The 20,061-nt window shown below is 54.0% G+C and overlaps 1 protein-coding gene across 6 annotated transcripts in view; it reads right to left on the bottom strand.

Annotated features, from left to right (window-relative positions):
- LOC101688693 (up-regulator of cell proliferation) overlaps positions 1-20,061 on the bottom strand; it is a 57,339-nt gene that overhangs the window by 7,455 nt on the left and 29,823 nt on the right. Inside the window, exons 1-3 of one of the 6 annotated variants that reach the window (XM_045089631.1) lie at positions 18,631-19,225; positions 6,058-6,084; positions 5,667-5,737 (exon numbers count right to left, since the gene is read on the bottom strand). In XM_045089631.1, the coding sequence (XP_044945566.1) occupies positions 5,667-5,737; positions 6,058-6,084; positions 18,631-18,644 (112 nt within the window). In that variant the 5' untranslated portion in view covers positions 18,645-19,225. Of the gene's footprint in view, positions 1-2,886; positions 3,796-5,666; positions 5,738-6,057; positions 6,085-15,864; positions 15,929-18,630; positions 19,232-20,061 lie in introns of those variants that run through there. The other 5 variants (XM_045089633.1, XM_045089634.1, XM_045089630.1 and 2 more) reach the window with 5 other exon arrangements.

Raw genomic sequence — 20,061 nt, 5'->3', positions numbered from 1 at the left:
AGGTGGTTTCCATCTACTCCTAGTTGGTACCTACTTGGTAGAGCATTTTTTTTTTAATCAAAATAAGGGGGTAGGGAATTTGATCAAATGCTTTTTCTGTGTCAACTGAGATCATCATTTATCTTCCCCTTCATCTCGTTGACACCACTGAGGAGTTTTGCATCAATGGTCCTAAAGGATGTTGGTCTATAGTTTCCTTTCCTTCATCCAACTTTGGTTATCAGGGTTGTACTAGCGTCAAGAGTGAGTTAGGAAGTTTTCCCTCCCTTCAGTTGTTGAAGAAGTGTGAGAAGCAGAAACATTTGTCACCAGTGAAGTCTTCAGGACCAGGGTTCCTCCTTGTCAGGAAATGCTTTATCACAGATTCAGTCTCCTTACTAGTTACGGATTTACTCAGACTGCTCATTTCTATGTGATTGAATCTTAGTAGGTTTTATGTTCCTGGGGATTTGTCCTTTCCATCCGGCTAAGCAATATTTTGGCATACAATTACTCACAGTACTCTATTATGATCCCTCTTACTTCTGTAGAATTGGTAGTAATGTCCCATGTCCACATCCAATTTTAGTGATTTGAGTACTCTCTCCTTTTTTGTCAACATAGCTAAAAGTGTGTCAGTGTTGTTGATCTTGTCCAATAACCCACTTCTGGTTTTGTTGATGTTCTGTACTGCTTTTCTACTCTGTCTCATTGATCTCTGCTCTAAACTTTATTATTTCCTCTGTTTGCCAGCTGTGGGTTTCATTTGTTCTTCTTCTAGTTCCTTAAGTTGTAAAATTGTGTTGTTGTTCTCATTTGTCTCTAATTATTTTCTAACTCTCTTGAGATTTCCTCTTTGATATACTAGTTAGAAATCTGTGTTTAGTGTCCACAATTTAAAAACATTTTTTGTTTTATGCTATTGATTTCTAATTACTTCCCACTGTGCTCACTTTGTCTGACATCTGTCTCCTGACATCTATGCAGACTTCATCTGTGGACCTGGTGGATCCACGCTGGAAAGTGTCCTGTGTACACTTGAGAAGAACGTGCGTGCCAGGGTGAAGCGCTGTGTCTGTTCAATGAGGGTGGGTTACTGTGTTGTTTCAATCCTCTGTTCCTTTCTCGTCTTCCAACTGGTTGTTCTGCCATTATTGTGAGTAGGTATTAAGGTTCCCAACTAAAGCTATAGAGCTATTACTCCCTTCAATTCTATCACTTTTTGCTTCAAATATTTTGATGGTCTGTCACTGGATGTGCAAATGTTTAATTATATCTTCATGCTGTACTGAGACCTCTATTAATACACAAAATCCTTGGCTGTCTTGAAAACATCTTTATGTGCACTCCATTCTGTCTGGTATTAGTACAGCCGCTCTCTACTACCCAAGGGTTACTATCTGCATGGAGGGACCTTTCTCCATCCTCCCACTCTTAACCCATTTGTATCTTCAGCTCTCGAGTGAGTCTCCATAGACAGCACATAGTGAGATCCGTTCTGCCCATCTCTGTCTTTGCCCTGGAGACAGCAATCCCTTTCCATTTGAAGTAATCGCTGATAAGGAGGCATTGCTCTGTCATTGAGCTATTGGTTTTCCTATGCCCTGTTTACATGCAAAACTCTGTCCCCTGACATTCTGTCGCCACCTCTTTGGGTGCTGACATCACAAATCACAGCTTCATACACTGACTGCCCAGAACATAAACTAACAATTCTGTCAAAGGCATTAGTCTCAGAAGTTAGAGAAAACAAGATCTAGAGTTACAAACCAAAGTTCCAGTGATACTAGATCTACATTTTTTAATTTTTCTTTAAATGAATTCATCTTTTCAATCATTAAGAAATCAGGAAGCACAGTTATGAGCCATCATTAAAATTGTTAAATTAACTATTAAAACTGCCAGGAATTTCCCCTTACTGAGATCTTTGCTTCTTGAAACGGCTTCAAGTCCTTCTCTAGGACCCTTTCCTTCTGCCCTCGGGTCTCACTGGAGCACCTCCTGCAGGTGCACGGGTCTCCCTCAGGTCTTGCTGGAGCGGGTACATGGGTCTCCCTCAGCTTTTGTTCCCCTGGGAATGTTTGTTTCTCCCTCATTCTGGAAGGACATATTTGCTGGATATAGGATTCTTAACTCACAATTTCTTCTTTGGTTTAGCACTTTAAATATATCTGGCTGTCTGCGGCCTCCAAAGTTTCTGACTGAGAAATCGAGAGATGATCTCAGAGGACCGTGGGTGTGGATGACCTGCTGCTCCGCTGCTTTCTAGACTCATGCTTTGTCCTCTGAAGATGAGCTTCGACGCGTCTCCGTGCAGGTCTCTTCAAATTCATCCTACTTGGGGTCTGCTGAGCTTCCTGCACTTTGTACTCATCTCTGTGTAAGTTCTCAGCCGGGGGGCGGGGCGCCCAGATGGTTCAGTGTTAAGCATCTGTCTTCGGTTCAGGTCATGGTCCCAGGGTCCTGGGATCCAGCCCCGCATCGGGCTCCCCGCTTCACCCTCTGCCACGCCCCCTGCTTGTGCTCCCTCTCTATGTCTGTCAGATAAATAAAATCTTTTTTTAAAAAAAGTTGTTGTTCTCAGACAATATTTCTTCAATTTTCTCTTGCCCCTTCCTGTCTCTCTCTTCTCCCTCTGGGACGCCCACAACAAGCACCTACTGATGGCAGCCAACGGGCTCGAGGCTCTGTTCGCTTTTCTTCAATCTTTCCTCTCTCTGGTCCTCAGCCTCCAGACGCCCCATTTTCCTGTCTTTAAGGTCACTGATTCCTTCCCCCACTGCCTCTTTCTGCCTCCGAACCCCACGACTGAGGTTTTCATTCTGGCTACTGTACCTTTCCTTCGGTCTCTTGGGCTTTCCAGCTCTTTACCGATGCTACGGTTTTGTTCACACGTTGCGTTCTTACCTTCCTGCACACCTTCCTCTAGATGTGCCACATCTTCAGGACTGTTGTAAAGTCTTCGTCTGATACGTCTGCCGCTGCATCTCTTCAGAGACAGCCATGGATCAGTTACGCTCCCTCCCTGAGCGGGCTGGACTTCCCTATCCCGTGCTTCTCCTGGGATTCTGCTGCTGCACACTGGACATCTGAATCTAATAGTGTGGTAACTCTGGAAACCAGGTTCCTCCCACCTCTCCCAGGGCTTACTGCTTTTTGTTACTGTCTTTGTCTGCGGGATCATCGGAGGCTATCTCTGTGCCCGGGATCAAACGGAGGTGTACAAGTTAGGTCCTCCGAGGTCTTTTCTGAGACTTTCTTTGGGAACACACAGTCACAGAGCAAAAAGTTCATGAAAGGCAGGATGCTGGCCTGGAAATGCCCTGGAAGTCACTTCAGCTGGAGAAGGAGGGGCTGGCAACCATGAGGCCCTCTGCGTCTGCACCTCCGTGACCAGAAGCAGCACAGCAGAGCTCCTGGTACCTGGAAAGGGTTCTCTCTGCCCACTCTGGCTCATTCCCACCCGCCGTGTGTGCAAGGCTGCCTGCTGCTCATCCAGGAATGGGATACCGGGCGCTGATACCATGCTGAAAGATAAAGTCGACTGAATTAGCTGGAAACTTATTCTCCACGGTTTCCCCTGAAAGCTGCAGAGCTCCAACCGATTCCAAAGGCACAGCACAGTTCATAGAACCTTCCGGCCGGAGCAACTGTCTAGCTTGGGAGCCAGGGTCCTGGTGCTTCCCATTCTGTCATCTCTCCAGAATCCTCATCGTAGCTTTCTAAAACCTCCTTTCAAGAATGAGCTATGGGATGCCTGGGTGGCTCAGTGGGTTAAGCTTCTGCCTTCAGCTCGGGTTATGATCTCAGGATCCTGGGATCGAGCCTCACTTCGGGCTCTCTGCTCAGCAGGGACCCTGCTTCCCCCCATCTCTGTCTCTGCCTGTCTCTCTGCCTATTTGGGATCTCTGTCTGTCAAATAAATTAATAGGATATTTAAAAAAAAAAAAAAGAAAGAAAGAATGAGCTATGAGGTAACTGGCATTCTCAGACTTGAGAGAAGATAATACACTCCGTAGGATGACTATACACAGCACCACTCATCTATGCTTTCCGGAAACGCGAGCTTCTCCTCGGCAGAGGCAGGTGAAGAGAGGCCGCCTGGGGGATGACATGCTCGGCTTCCTTGTCCAGGTGCTCTCCAAACAGGTCCATTCCTGCTTGTGAAATGCATCAAGCTACACACTGGTAAGATGGGCACTTTTCCACTTGCATATCAAGCGTCAGTATAACTTTTCTTTTTGAAAGGTTTGCTTTCAGTCTTACTAACAAAACACGCCGCAGAGGAAGTCACCTACCTCAAGAAGAAAATTTTTAAAAAATAATTATGGGTGGGCGCCTGGGTGGCTCAATGGGTTAAGCATCTGCCTTTGGCTCAGGTCATGATCCCAGGGTCCTGGGATCAAGCCCACGTCGGGCTCTCTGCTCAGCGGGGAGCGTGCTTCCCCCTCTCTCTCTGCCTGCCTCTCTGCCTACTTGTGATCTCTCTCTATGTGTCTAATAAATAAATAAACTCTTAAAAAAATAATAACAATTATGGGAGGCTTCTTCACTGGAGACATAATGAAGACGAACCTGGGGAAGCACCAGAGTGTGTCTGAGCCTCAGTTTCCCCAAGTAGAATGAAGGACCCCAATAACTAACCCCACAGCAGCATCCAGGGAGGCAACCGTGTCCCCTAAGGCCACACGAGCTGTCCCCCCCAGTCTCCCTAGAGCAACACTCTCACTCCCACAGAACTGCCTGTAAGAAAGGACACATTCTCTGATGCGCTGGCCAATGAGCACAGTGTGCCTTGTTCCTCAGCTGCGGAAATACTGCGATTGTGGCTCGGCAGTGCAATGGTTAGCACTGCTCAAATTTGCACCGTATGCCCAGTGGCTACTATACTACACATCCTGAGACACTGCAGGGCTTTAGCCAATTACTGCCACTGGACCCCAATTTTGCTGTGAGGCTTGCCCTAGCCATTAATCCCCCCAGCGCCCACATTCTAGAACGTTAAGTTCCAGGAAGATGAGGCATCGGGGCCACTTTGCTCACCATTGTTTACTATACTCATAGCACCTACTACAACGCCTGCTTATTAACTGTTCAGTAAATATTTGTTTAAGTGAATAAAATAAAACAAAATTTGGTTAATCCAAACACCTTTGCCTATTTTTGTAGACTGTGTTTTGCAAGACACTATTAAATCCAATAGGACTTACTTATTTTCCAAAGTGCCGAATTAATGATAAATCCAAAACGAGTTTCTAAGAGGAAAGATGTGTGAAGTGTGCCCAGAACACGTTAAAGCTGAAGTCATGAGGAGCAGCCACAGACCCGGCCCCCAGGTGCACGGACACTGAGCCCCCACGAACCACAGGCAGGAAGAGCACACGCCCCAGCCTGCCCGGGACAGGCCCAGTTCACAGCCTTTGTCCCAAGCCAACACTCAGGAGTGCCCAGGTCAGAAACTAGACAGTCACCCTAAGCCAGACCCGAGGTGGCAGTTGTGACGTGCTCGGATTGGGACGATATGTCCCTGGTAAACTGTGGGATAATCACCGGTGTGAAATGAATCCTCTTAGGAAAAACCACAGCCTTCAGTCCTGTATGTCTGTGGCGTGTGCTCCCCTACCCCGGGCGTTCCAGAACCCAGAACCCGCCCTAGAGCTGCAGGATGGGCGGCAGCCCCACGCTACCTGCGATGGCCACTGCTGTTCGTCTCTCAGATGCTTTTATTTCTGGGGCCACTTCTCCCAAATCTGCACGTCTGAAACAATTGCAAAAGAAAGTTGTAATTAAAATAATGAAGTAATGCTACAAGTTGAATCTACCTATTAAGTTAGCTGCATATCAGAATCTCTTGGAGAGCTTTAAAAACTACAAATCCTGGCTACACCCCAGACCACCGAAACCACACCAGCGGGGGGGGGGGGCAGGCCTGGGCATAAAAAACGGCTCCGAGGAGCACCCCGAGCATTCCTATGTGCAGCCGCCACTGAGAAGCGCCAATCTGGACAGACCGGCACCCGCCACCCCTGCAGGCCTGGGCACAACTCGCCATTCAAAGAGATATAAAAATATACATACCCTTTGACCAGTAATTCCACTTCTACCCTAAGGAAATAATTAAGATTTAGTTACAAAGGTGTTGATGTCAGCTTTACACATAATAGCGAAAAACTGGGTGCCTTTTAAAATCAAAGCCCAATTACGGAGAAGTACGGCAGAGTCTCGGCCTGCAGCCATTAGAAAACAGCATATCGATTCATTTTGTGGACAGAAAGATGCTGGATGACGTTATGGAATGCTGTTAATGGCATGTATATGAGTGGGAAGAAGTACATGAGTATTTACAGTGAGAAAATGTACAGTATGATGACGTTTTAATGAAATTGCGTGTATTTATGTATTTGTCTATAGGTTTTTAAGGAGATCTAAAAGGACGGCTCATCAAAAGTTAATAGTGTGGGCAGGGAGGGGCGATCCTGAATTCTTTTAAGCAGATTTGGTAAATGTAGTCCATTTAAGAATAAACTATTTTAGGTTTATTATAGGAATGAGTAAACGTGTTGATTTTATCAGGAGCCACACATCACTGTTGAAGAAGGACCTACGAATGTGGGAGAAGGTGGGGCACCCAGGGGCTCACGCGGTGAAGCATCGGACTTTAGCTCAAGTCACGATCCCAGGGTCCTGGGAGAGAGTCCTGCAGCATAGGGCTCCCTGCTGAACGGGAAGCCTGCTTCTCCCTCTCCCACTCCCCTCCACTGCTTGCGCTCTTTCTGTCTCTCTGTCAAATAAATAAATAAAATCTTTTAAAATCTTTAAAAAGAGCAAAACAAATATGGAAAGAAGTAAGAGGGGACTCCCAGGGCCAAGCTGGAACCAGAGGCGCAGCGTGAACACACGAATTCCACACACGTGCTAGTGTACAAGCCCATGAGTGTGCATACTGGCGTCTACACGCATGCCTTCCAGCTCCGCCCACTGAATGGGCCAAAAACCAAAGACACTACAGAGGAGCGATGAGCACACCAAGTGCCCTTTAACCCCTTGCACACTAAGAGACACCAGGTCTCCTTGGAGAAATGGCAGGTGCCAGATCTGGGGCAGGGAGAGAGTAAGAGGGGTCTGAGCATCTGATTTTAGAACAGAAGGAAGTGCTCGGGGCGCCTGGGGGCTCAGCAAGTAAAGCTTCTGCCTTTGGCTCAGGTCATGATCTCAGGGTCCTGGGATCAAGCCCAGCATTGGGCTCTCTGCTCAGCGGGGAGCCTGCTTCTCCCTCTCCCTCTGCCTCTCTGCCTACTTGTGATCTTTCCTTCTCTGTCAAATAAATAAATAAAATCTTTAAAGAAAAATAAAGAAAAGAAGGAAGTGCTCCAAAAAAAAAGCTAGGGCATGCCTAGGAACACAGGAGCTGGCAAGTCCAGGGCCATCGGGTCAGACACAATAAATACAGCAGTTAGTGAGAACCCGCCAAGAGACAGGAACAAGGGAGTCCACACGGGTGATAAATAGGCAAGCTGGGGGCAGGGGGCTTATGACCATGTGACGTGTGGCAGCGCCGCCGTAGGACTGCGTCATTCTGCAACCCTTCCAACCTCAGTGGAGGTTGGCTCAAGCCAGAAACGCCAACAAACGCCAACTCTGAGAAGACCGTGTGGACCGGAAGCAAGGTGCTGCCCAGTTCCAACACGGCCCCTCGTGGAAGCTCCTCTGGTGCTGGGAGAAGAGCCCTAGCAATGGTAACGCAGGCCCTTGGGGAGCCGCATCAGGGACGGGTGACGCAGACGGCCACTGTATGACCCAGCTGCCCCGCCTGGAGAGTGGACACAGCGTCCCCCGGCCCTGCTCTGACCACGGGGGCAAATCCAACATGGAAAGTTACACATGATCCCCAAGGACAAATGTCACCAAGGAGCAGCCAAGGATGGGGGAGATGCTCCGGACTCCGCGTATGAGGATGCTGCCGTCCCCAAGCCCACACTGGGTCCCCCAACGCAAGGGGGGTCCAGGGATAGAACTGAGGCACAGGTGCTATGGGCGCCGCCGTCGGGGCAGGAGGACACGGATAGGTGTGGGCCACTCATGCGCACACATACCCTCTACTGGTTTAGAGAATCGTGACGCACGAGCGTGCACCACAGAAACACAAACACTGCGAGGTGGGGGACGGGAAGTGAGACTGTGAGTGACAGCACCAGCAAGATGCACTCTGCATAGGAAGCCTGTTGTTTTTATAATTCAGCTCTAGGTGCCAATTATTTTCATAAAAATTGTAGAAGTGTAACAGTGGGCGGCAGGCACATGCGCTTATTCTATCCTATTTGCGTTTCTTCATGCAGAAGGAAGCGTTGACTGATTAAGACCCAAAGAGCAACAAGAAGGATGCAGGGAGCAGGGTCTGGGTCAGAGAGAAACATGCAGGTGCCCCGAGAACACCAGGTTCTCCACGGCCTCTTGCACCGCGCAGACTCCGAACCTCATGCAAGGACCCACATGGACACAGCGACCCAGCTCCCCTTTAATTCTGCAGCAAAACATAAGAAATCCACCCTCCTGGGGGGAAACCCCAGAACCCCCGCTGGCTCTTCCAGCATGTTCTCTGGGTGCCTCGTCCTCCGCCTGCCGCGGTCCCTGTGCTCGGGCTTTCAGCCCCTGTCCAGTGCACAACACTAAGCAGCACTCAGACCCTGACGCTGATTAAAAAATGAGAAATACTCATCGCTTTTGTAGTAAGAAAAAAACCCTTAAAAAGAGACAACAGGACAAAAGGTTAAAACTAGCCCCAGAGCAGAAGCTGCCCGGCCTGGCAGCCGCACACACATCACTAGCCACCCACACCCCAGCACATGGGCTCCCTGGACGGGAGCTGAAACCCAACCCACTGTTTCCCACGCAGGAGAGCACGCAGGTGACAGTGTCACAGGGACGGGCTGAACTTGCGCGAGCTCATCGACATGCACACAGAATTCTGCCCGGCAGCAGCAAAGGCCAGGCATAATCGCGTCCCTGAGCTGTGAGCCCCGGGCAGGGCCCAGCCTGGCAGTGGACAGCAGAGGCCCAGCTTTGTCCTGTGCTGTCTGCTTGATGATGACTCCACCTGCTACACTCGCACGGCCGGAACTGTGCCCAGACCCCAGTGTGGAAACCCTGGCCCCCGATATCTCGGATCTGGAGAGGGGGCCTGTGACATCGGGCCCTCATCCCCCTTTCTGGCACACAGCTCTTAAACGTGAGTTGTGCAAGTACCGAAGGACGGGGCACACTGCCCGGGGAGCCAACTGTGCGCTTGGCATTTTCAGTCCCACCTCCCCCCATGTCCGGGCATCAATCACCAGTCACTGGTGGCCAATGAGTCAAGAAAGCATGCCCGTGTCACGAAGCCCCCATCAGATCCCAGGGGGACAGGCCTCTGAAGCTTCCGGTCGGAGCACGCGAGAGCCGGTGAGTAGCGGGCTCTGAGAGGGCTCGGAGGCCCCCTGCCCCTTCCGACAGACTGGCCCCATGCACAGCTCCCCTTGGGCCATTCCCAAGCCACATCCTGTTAGAAGGGTCATCTGGTAATGAAAATATTTCCCTGAGTTCTGTGGGTCACGCCAGCAAATTCATGGAACCCAAGGAGGGGTCACGGGAACCTGTGATTTACAGCCAGTTGGCCCCACAGGCAGGTGGTGACCCAGACTCTTGCCACTGGAATGCTAGGCTGGAGCTGCTCACGGGACCCCCACCCCCATCTGTCGCCGGCAGCCACAGCACGGCAGCATGTATAGTGGGGGTGGGAGTCAGTGGGAGGGGGTCCTACAGGACTGACAGAGGCCTCAGGAGAACCCAAAGCTGCCCACACAGCCATGGGGGTATCCAGGCTCCAGAACAGTGGGAAACCACCTCCTGTCACTGAAGTGACAACTGGCCGGCGGGCCTGTTGATGGCGCCCTGAGCAGATGAAGGTGAAACCCAAACAGTCTTTGTCCGACACCGCCCTGCCAGACCCACACGTGAGTCTTCTGGTTCCCTCCAGGCCCGTTACTTCTAAGATTCGGAGAGATTTTAGGGGACTTGCACTTGTAGCCAGTAATCACAAAACTCCTGACAATCAGACTGTCCACCAGCTCCCAGCCCAGCTCCCAGCCTGCAGCCAAGCCTGGGGGGGCCAAGTGCGATCAATCGCCGGAGCCCCAGACGCAGCCCCGGGGACTTTCCGCAAAGCAGGCCTGCAGAACCACTACTATCATTAGTATCTTTTCTGATCCCCAAATAAGACAAATACAAAATACAGAAAAGTAGCAAGAAAATGCCTTTGCCATTTTGAAAATGACTCACAATGTTAATCAATCCTCTCCCCATCTTGTCCAGTCACGTTGCTGTCACTCCTTCTGGCCACTGACTCTAGCCTCCGGCTTCCCTAAGGCCCTCCATCCCCTAGGCTGAAGGGAGCCCTGTGGAGGGGTCAGTCTTCTCATGCGATGCGAGCACGGTGCGGAGCCAGACATGGAGCCCAGCTCAGTCCTGCCAGACTCTGGGGTCACAGAGACCCACCATGATGCTGACCAGACCTGGGGGTCTCCGCGCACGGACAAGGGGTGACCTGCCCACAGCCCCAAGTGCCCCGAGCTTCTAACGGCTCTTCCTCACTAAGTCAGTGAGCGCACGTTACGGCCTGCACCCTTCGAAGGCTCCCTTCGGGTCTGCAGGGGCAAGGGGGGCCCGGGCAACTTGGCGGCCTCACTGGCCATGTCTCCCAGGGTGCGTGGCCGGGCATCCTGTCCTCATCCGTTCGCCCAGCAGGTCGGCCTGCGGGACTTTTCCACCTACACCTGGGGATTCCGATTCCAGGGACCTCGATGTTCCGGACTTGGACCACAGAGACACCGGCCCCCGCAGAGCTCAGGGCCGCCGGACCAGAACAAACCATCCGACCCTCGTGAGCGGGGCTGATGCCTGGCGACAGACCTAGCTCCTTCAGCAGCTGGTGCTGAGGACACAGAGAAAACCACCCCAGACAGGAGGATGCAGGACAAACAGGGCACTGGCCCTGACCGTCATGCAGCCGGGGACAGACGAGGAATTGCTCTGAGTAATAAAAGGTCTGACCGGATGTTTGCTGTTTGATGCCGACAGCTTCAAAGACCCACCACTTACCCTCCTGCCCCGTGCCTATGCCAGCCGACGAGAGAGCCTGGGGACCCCTCCTTCAGCACTGGCGGGACCCCCGTCCCATTACCACCCCGAAACAAAACAAGGCCTGCAGCCAAGTGCTCTGCCCAGAAAGCCTACCAGACGGTACTGACCTTTTTAAACCGGCCTGGTGTGTGCTGCGGGTTGAAACGTGACCCCTGAAAAGATATGTCCAAGTCCTAACCCCAGTACAGCGAACACAGTCTCGTTTGGAAATAGGGTCTTTGTAGATGTGATTAGTTAAATTAAGATCAGATGATGGTGGGCAGGCTGGGCCCCTGATCCAACTGCTGGTATCACGGGCAGAGGCAAGTGTGGGCAGATGTGCAGGGAGAAAAACACAGGACAGCAGAGTCACGGCCTCTCCAGTCCCAGGATCGCCCAGGATCTCCGGCAGCCACCAGAAGCCAGCAGAGAGGCAGGAGCACACTGGCTCTCAGAGGCTCCGGGAGGCACCACTGGCCCACATCTGCGACTCCCAGTACCCGGAACTGAGGGGGTCCTCACACCGTCCAGCCGCATCTCCAGCCACGGACACGGCGCGTGGGCTCCAGGCAGGGGGATTCGCCCCTGCCTCTGTCTGCGTCTCTTCTCTGCTTCTGGTATGGACACCGGGCACTGGGGAAGGGGAGGGCCCACCCAACCCAGTTTGGCCTCATTTTACCTCATCACATCTGCAAAGGGCCTACTTCCAGAAATGGTCACATTCACAGGTACCGGGGTTAGGACTTCAACATTCGTTTGGGAGGGGACAGGAGTCAACCGGGAACAACAGCCAAGCCCAAACTAGAGGCTGTCCCACGGCGGCGGCAGGGTGACTTCACAGTGGCAGGCCTGGCTGAGAAAACATGTCGGCGACAAGGCTGCCCCACAAGGCACCGGGGCAGCGGTGGCGGACACAAGAGAAGGTCAGATGATACAGCACAGGTAGGACACAAGGACTCTGCAGCCTGGCAGTGTCGCCCCCACACACGTGCTGGAGCATGCAGGGAGATCACTGGCCAGAGCGCCTCCTGCTGCCCTCCTGCTCTTCTGCAGTGGAACCCCACCGCAGCACAGGGGAGCCTGCACCTTGAGAAAGACACACATCCCCCAGGACAGCCCCTGGCATCAGACACTGCTGTCTCCGCTGTGGGCCCGGGGCAACCTCAGCCCAGCACGGCAAGCTGAGCGTCTTCCCAGGACAGGAATGGCATGTGCCCACTGTGTGGGCATGGGCTCCCACTGTGTGGGCCACTGAGCAAGGGGAGGCGGCCTAAAACTCTGCCTGATCTCCGGGAGCCTCCACTAGAGCTGGTCACACCCGTGGAGCACACCCAGACGATCTCTGGGCCAAGGCTGGCTGTCCCCACCCCCCACCCTCCCCACCCCACCCCGCACACCTCCTTGGGTCACCGTAAGCGTTTGGAATGATGAGCAGGGGAAGCGGGTTCATACAAGGCAGCCAGTGTTCGCGGTTTTACGTGCACGTTACTCCCTGCTAGGAAACTCCCTAGGAGTCCAGGAGAGCTCCGAGAAGCACACCACCACCCAAGTTTTAACCAGAGCCTGGGCCGGGGCGCAGGGGAACGGACTGCTGCGGGTATGAGGTGGGGGGCTCCCGGAGCAGGGGACACCACTGGAGAGCACGGGCACAGCTGGGGGCCAAGGGTCCACACTGGTGGGAGGCAGGGCCCAGGCAGCAGACAGGACGGGTAAGATGGAGCCTTCCCGGCCTCAGGCAAGACTCACTTCCGCTCTGAGGGTGAGCTGAGTGCAGATGACAGGCTTGTCTGGCACTGGGACAGCGAAGGTGGCAGGGTCAGCCCCAGGGGATGGCAGCCTGGGGGGCCGGGGTGAAGGGTGGCAGCCCTGAGGCACCCACACAGCGTGGTGTGGAAGCCGCGGGCAGGTGTGAGAAAGCGAGAGGTAGGAAGGTTGCAGGCGGGCGACCCCGCGGCTGGCGCGGCTGGGCTGGGAGCCGACGTAAAGGGACTACTTGTGTGTCCCCGGCTCCCCAAATTCTCCTCATTATGGCAGGTGGTTTTCCAGGTCTATTTGCAAATAAAACTATCAAAACCCTGCTGCCACCCCGTAGACTAGCAGAAGGTTAGAGAGGCCGGGGAAGGCTCTTACAGATGCATCCACGCTGAAAAACAGGTAAGATGACTCTGTGGAGAAATATGTGTATAACAACAATCAGGAAAATACTGAAACAGAACAGAAAGAGGACAAAGCCTGTGGAGAAGAGAACACAGGACAGGTGGCCAGAAATCAAGGCTGTGGGCCTGGCTCACGAGATGAAGCTCTGTCACAGTCAGACATGCTCCCCTGTCAGCCAGGAACCTCGTCTCCAGCCCAGGGGCTCAGTGTCTAGGGTCATTCAGGCATAAGAACCTGGGAAAACGGGGTCGTCTGGGGGCCTCCGTCAGTGAAGCGTCTGCCTTCGGCTCAGGTCATGGTCTCAGTCTCCTCAGATGGAGTCCACATCGGGCTCCCTGCTCAGAGGGGAGCCTGCTTCTCCCTCTCCCTCTGCCTGCCACCCACCCCCCTGCACTTGTACACTCTCTATCTCAAATAAATAAATAAAATCCTTAAAAAAAAAAAAAAAGAACCTGGAAAATAAAGGCAGATCCTGGCCACTCGCTTCTCCAAAATGAGTACCGACTGGGCTTATAGTGCAGACTGGAAAAGGAAACATGCCCTGAAAGGAGCTGTCAAAGCCTAAAACTCAGAGTCAGGAAGGCTTCAGAATCACAAGGCAAGCGCAAGGCTGAGGAAAAGTATTCATAACACAAATGACAAGGGCTCATTTCTTCCACATACAAGGAACTACAAATCCATGAGAAAACGCCAAGAAAAGGCCTCTCCAAAACACTTCCTGGGCTTAAAACAAATGAGGAGACACAGCGCCCTGCCGTGCCCAGACTGTGACCGGCCCGCATCTCCACCTAAGTCCCTTTTCTGCCTTTTGAAATCTGTACCATGTGCATATAACTCGTTTTTAAAAATAGGCAACTGGGGACACCTAGGTGGCTCAGTAGGTTAAGCCTCTGCCTTCAGCTCAGGTCACGATCTCAGGGTCCTGGGATCAAGCCCTGCACCGGCCTCTCCGCTCCACGGCGAGCCTGCTTCCCCCTCTCTCTCTCTGCCTGCTCGTGCTCCCTCTCTCTCTCACTCAATGTCTCAAATAAATAAATACAACCTTTTAAGAAATAAAAATAAATACGGCAACTAACAATTTCACAAAACGTCACAACGCGGAGATCCTGAGCCCAGTGAACCAGGCAAGCAGGTCTGGAACCCCAGGTGGGAGCCCCGCGATGCTCCATCTCCAGGCGTCCCTGTGAAACACTAATCGGAGCCTCAGACAACCTGAGAATCCAGCTTCCTCCTCCAGCAAACCGTGTGAGCTCGTCCTGATGTGGGCTCCACTCGGAGCGCGCCCTGGACACATGACAGCACACACAGAGAACCAAGATTTCTGTCTCAGTAACCACATTTAACACAACTGCAGTCATGGCTGATGGGGTGGTTCCCTGGTCTGAGAACCCCAGCGTCTCCACCCCACCCATCCCCTCCCGTCCTCTGGGCCTCCAGCCAGTGTGAGGAGCCCACTCGGACCAGGCCAGGCTCTGGCAGGAGAGCCTATCCCTTCCCAGGAGGCAAAGGCCAAGATCCCTTCCTTCGCCACCAAATGACAGGGTCAGGAGAGCGTCCTCATGGGCAGGAAGGTCAAACACGGTTAAGACGGTCCTCGGGGGTCGCCTGGGTGGCTCAGTGGGTTAAAGCCTCTGCCTTCGGCTCAGGTCATGATCTCAAGGTCCTGGGATCGAGCCCCGCATCAGGCTCTCTGCTCAGCGGGAAGCCTGCTTCCCTTCCTCTCTCTCTGCCTGTCCCTCTGCCTGCTTGTGATCTCTCTCTCTGTCAAATAAATAAACAAAATCTTTAAAAAAAAAAAAAAAAAAAAAAGACGGTCCTCAGTACTCGTAAATGTCTGGTGCATGGCGGGGGCAGCCCCGGCTTGTTGGAGGGCAGGCCTCACTGGGTTCCTTCCAGAAACAAAAACCTGAGGGGATGGCAATGGTGAGGCCCTGACGGCAACCACGGGATCAAAGACCCTAGGACAGACTTGGCTGAGGGAACACAAGAGGTCAGGCAGGAAGTGCCCATCTTTAAAGATGAGGGGAGTGAGGATTCCTAGTTCTTACCTCAATAATTCCATCAGACGAGCGAGTCTTTTCAAGTCTAACGTCGGGTGTTGGGAGGCACAGAGACCCCTTCAAGTCTGGTGGGGGGGAGGCAGTGCGACACCCCCCTAACCCCCCGTGAGGACACTTCAGTAGGATCAACTAAAAGAGACAGGCCCCTAGCCCCAACATCCAATTCTTGCGCACGTCCAAAGGGAGAGCGCAATGTGCTGCATTATCTCACAGAGAAAACTAGAAACGCTGTGGCTACGTAATGGGGCCGTGCTACACAATAGTCCATAAATGTCAAAAGTTAGGGAGAGCTGGTCCTCGTTCTGCCACGGGGAGAACGGAAACCGCCCCACCGCATGAAGCAAGCAAGCTGAGGAGCTGCATGACAGCATTCCAGTAAAACCCGAACAACGTTGTGCGGATGGCAAACCTCACGATGTCTATCTGACCAGAACAAAGAAAAAAACTGGGGTGCGGGACAGAGCAAAGAACAAACAGAACCTGTAAATGCAAAGGAAAATGTCAGACTGCTTGCCTGGCTGAGACGGGCGGTGGGGGGGGACACCCCAGCTGTGTCTGGAAGGCTCCCTCTGTCAGAGTACAGCCCAACTAGAAATATACCACGACTGCAGAAGTGGGATCTGTGGGAAATCAGATTACATTTGGTTTTTATTTTGTTTTACGGTTTTTTGTTTTTTAAATTACCTACCATTAACAATCTGAAAAATGGGGGCACCTGGGTGGCTCAGCTGGTCAGTCAGGTGTCCGCCTTCGGCTCAGGTCAGGATCCCAGTGTCCGGGGTCGAGTCCTCGTTCAGGTTCCCTGCTGGGCAGGGGGCCTGCTCATCCCTGTCCCTCTGCTGCACCCCCCCCCCAGTTCATGGGCACACACGTGCGCGCACGCGCGCACGCACTCTCTCTCTCTCAAATAAATAAATAAATAAATCTTAAAAAACGATCTGAAAAATGTACTTATTGAGCCCAGGTACTCCAGGCTTGCGACCCATACTCCAGGAGGGTGTGGATGGAGGCGGTGAGGACGCTGAGGTTGAGCCCCTCCAGATGGGCTGCGGATCCGATCCCAGCAACACACACGCCAACCCCCTATACCGTGCACCATTTCAGGGGACATAGGAACACCAGAAGCCCACTAGTGAGCCATGGCCCTCAGGGTTAAGAACCTCTGACTCAAACAACATTTCAAGCCATGGAAAAGCCATGGGGCAGGGAACAGGGGCTGGGATGAGCACACACGTGCCGCAGAAGCCGCGCAGCCCTAACATGGAGGCACAGAGCACAGGAGACAAGCCTGGAGACTCACAGGACGTGGCTGACAAAAGCAGGTCCCCCAGCTCTGTCTCTCCTGCCCCTCCAGGCTGCTCTCATAGGGACTACCCCTCCAGGAGTGGCGGGCAGGGAGCCCACACAGCGGGCCAGGTCCACAGTCTGGCCCAGCAGCCTTGTCTCTATGTAGCCCCAAACTCCACTGGACTGTGGGTCACCTGCACCGTATCTTTCCCTTTGAGGCCTTGCTCCTTACCAGGCCCGTGTGCCTAATGGCCAGCATAATCAGTCAGGGCCTCCCCTGTCCCAGCTCCCCCACAGTGATTCACAGGGGAAAGAAAACCAGAGTTAGAGGCTCCTCCGTGCTCCTCCGGCCCCGCAGAAATCACAGAACCCACCCGATCCCCGCCCCGAAGCTCAGCCTTGCTCCCGCAGTGCAAGTCCGGGAGGCCAAGCATCTGCGGGTCATCGGAGACAGGCCAGAAAGTCGCAGGAAGTTGGGTCTTCCTGGCTGGACTCTGCCCTACCGGTGAAACCTGCAGTGTAGACAGGTCAGGGTTACACGTGGACCTATGGACTGTCCCCAAATGCATACGTGCCTTGGTCATATGCCACAGTGCACAGTTCTCTCTGTAAAACAGAGCAGAGGACACTGAAAGTTCTGTGACCTCAGCTTTCCTGTGAGCACGCATCACAGCGTCACAGCTGACCACCACCTGCAGACACATGGGGTCACTCACAACAGAACGATACCAAATTGCCACGGATGCCACCTATTACGGGGACGCGGCGTAGGCCTGCGGGCTCATAGCAGCCCACCATAAGGCCACCTCTGAGCCAGGTCTACTAAGTCGTGTGTCTGGACAAAAGGCACCATCACATTGGACAGGCCTCAGGGCAGCCCCACACGGGCTCAGACATCTGGCGGCTGCAGGGCCACCCCCCTCCCCCTTTCCTGACAAGAGGGGCAGGGACAGGGTGGGACCTTGAACTCCTGTTCAGTCAGTCTAGCCTTCTGAGGGATGGGCCAGGTGTTTATTCTATTTATGAGCTCAAAGTACTGGGTACTTAGTGACCAGAGCTCCCCAGACTGGAAAGCCTGCAGGCAGGTGGGAATGCCCATGACTTGGCTGGGGTCATGAAGGCCGTAGGCAGCGCCAGCTGGGGGGTGGGGGGATGGGGGGGGGGCCCAGCCGAGTCTCCCCAGCCAGAGGCCTGGCTGCGGCCCTCTCCACCCCAGAGGGCCTGCTCCCACAGCCACCACCTGCGAGACCCTCCGGACAGGCAGTGGTGCCACAAGAATCTCACCGGCTGAAGCAATGACCTTGAGACGCATTTCCCTCCTCTGTGTTTCCAGCTCGCATGACTAGTTAGATTATGGAAGCAAAAACTAATTATAATTAATGGCTGAGGTTTTATTTTGCAAGAAAGGATTTTTTCAAAAGTGACAAGCTCGGCGCGTGTCAGCATGTTTTCCTGAAGAAAGCACATTTTAGCGCCCAGGCCGAGGCTGTGGAAGACGGTGATGTCAGACCGGGGCTGCCCCCCTAGCGGCCCGCGGCCGGGCCGGCCCGTGTCCCGACCCGCAGCCCCGGCCTGGTGGGCGCGCGGCCTCCCCCTGCCCTCGCGCGAGACCTTCGGGGACCCTCGGGCTGTGCCCCCGGGGGAGAGCCCAGGGTCCGCTCCCCTGCGAGCAAGTGGAAAACAGCTGCGCAGTGCAGGGCGGGGGCGCCGGCCGGGCACCGGGCGCTCGCGGCCCAGCGGCTCCCAGGCCCCCGGGTCGCGCCCGCGCTCCCCGCCCCCGGCCCCGGCCCCGACGCCTCGGCCCGCGCCCCCCGCGCCCCCCGCCCGGCCGCGCCCGCCCAAGGTCGGCGGGAGGGCCGCGGGGCCCGGCGGGCGGGGGTCCGGACGGGGGCCTGCGGCGGGGGTCGGGGGACGGCGGCCGCACCTGCATCCGAAGGCCCCCGCCGCGCGGCCCGCAGCCCCCTCTCCGGCGCGGCCCGAGAGCCGCACTCACCCGGGCGACGCCATCAGCGCGGCGAGGTCTCGGCGCTACCGCCGCCTCCGCTTCCTCCGCGCCGAGCGCCTCCGCCGGGGAGGGGCCTCGCGCCGGCCACGGCCACCCGCCCGGGCCGCTACGGGCGGCGGGGGCGCGGGGCGGGGGCCTTGCTCGGGGAGGGACCCGGGCCGGCGGGGCGGGGACGCGGACTTGGGGGCGCCCGGGGAGGGGCCCGGGGCGGCTGGGGCGCGGAGAAGAACCGGCGTTGCCCCGAGCGGCCGAAGTGAGGGGAGGCGGGGCGCAGGCCGGGCAGCGTTGGCCCTGGGAGCGGGGGCGGCCGCGGCGGGCTGCTGCCCGGACCCGCCCGCCGGCCCACCTGCCCAGGTGCCCGCAGGCCAGGACTCCGGGAGAGGAGCCACGGGGCCAAACCGGCCGAAAACCTGCCCCGGGGCCACGGATCCGCGGCGGGACCGGGTGAAGTCGACACTCCCTACCGAAGGAGTTTGATTTCCCTGAGAAAAGCCTTTCCTTTAGTCCAGGAGAGCGAGGCGTGGTCACTGCTCCGCAGCCGGCGGTAACCGTGCTATTGCTGTGCTGTCTTGCACGAGTCGCTGGCCAGTCACCCTCTTGTAAAATGTAGATAAAATTAATACTGTTCAGCCCCAAGCACTGTGTGGCACTTGGATCCCCCTTACGTTGTGTTATTCAGCAGTAGTCAGGAGTCGGGGCTCCTAGGGGGTTTCACTTACTTGTGGAGTATAAGGAATAACACGGAGGACATGGGGAGATGGAGAGGATAAGTGAGTTGGGGAAAATCAGAGGGAGATGAAGCATGAGAAGACTGTGGACTCTGAGAAACAAACGGAGGGTTTCCGAGGGGAGGGAGGTGGGGGGATGGGTGACCCTGGTGGTGGGTGTTAAGGAGGACAGGGATTGCATGGAGCACTGGGTGTGGTGCATAAACAATGAACCTTGGAACACTGAAAAAAAAAATAAATAAATATAAATAAAAATAAAAAATGCTTGAGAAAAAAAAAAAAAGAAATTGCTGCATTAAGCTCAGCTCTGTAAAGTCTGCTAAGTAAAGCCACAGGGCTGTGAGACCCAAATTGGGAATAAATCCAAGAAACCAGGGTTAGGTAAAATTTGGGGAAGGGAAACTGCTAAATGGCCTGCTTCAAGGCAGTAATGATTGCTACTGGAGTGATAATTTTTTTTTAATCAACTTAATTGATTTTAAAATATATTTCTAAAAAATAACGAAATGTAAGTTCACTGAAATATTCTTCCTCAACATGAATTTTAGTGCGTATATGCCATTCTGTGCCCGGTGGATGATCATGTTTTAACCAGCCCCAACTGTTGGACACAAATATTGCTGCCAGTAGCCATAATTATACGAAATGCGGACAGCAAATACCCCCATCCGTGATGATGTCATCCAGTATT

This window comes from Mustela putorius, unplaced genomic scaffold, assembly GCF_011764305.1.
Source record: "Mustela putorius furo isolate JIRA1106 unplaced genomic scaffold, ASM1176430v1.1 tig00003845_pilon_pilon_pilon, whole genome shotgun sequence".
Taxonomy (NCBI): Eukaryota; Metazoa; Chordata; class Mammalia; order Carnivora; family Mustelidae; genus Mustela; species Mustela putorius.
This window is presented reverse-complemented; position numbering and strand designations above follow the sequence as displayed.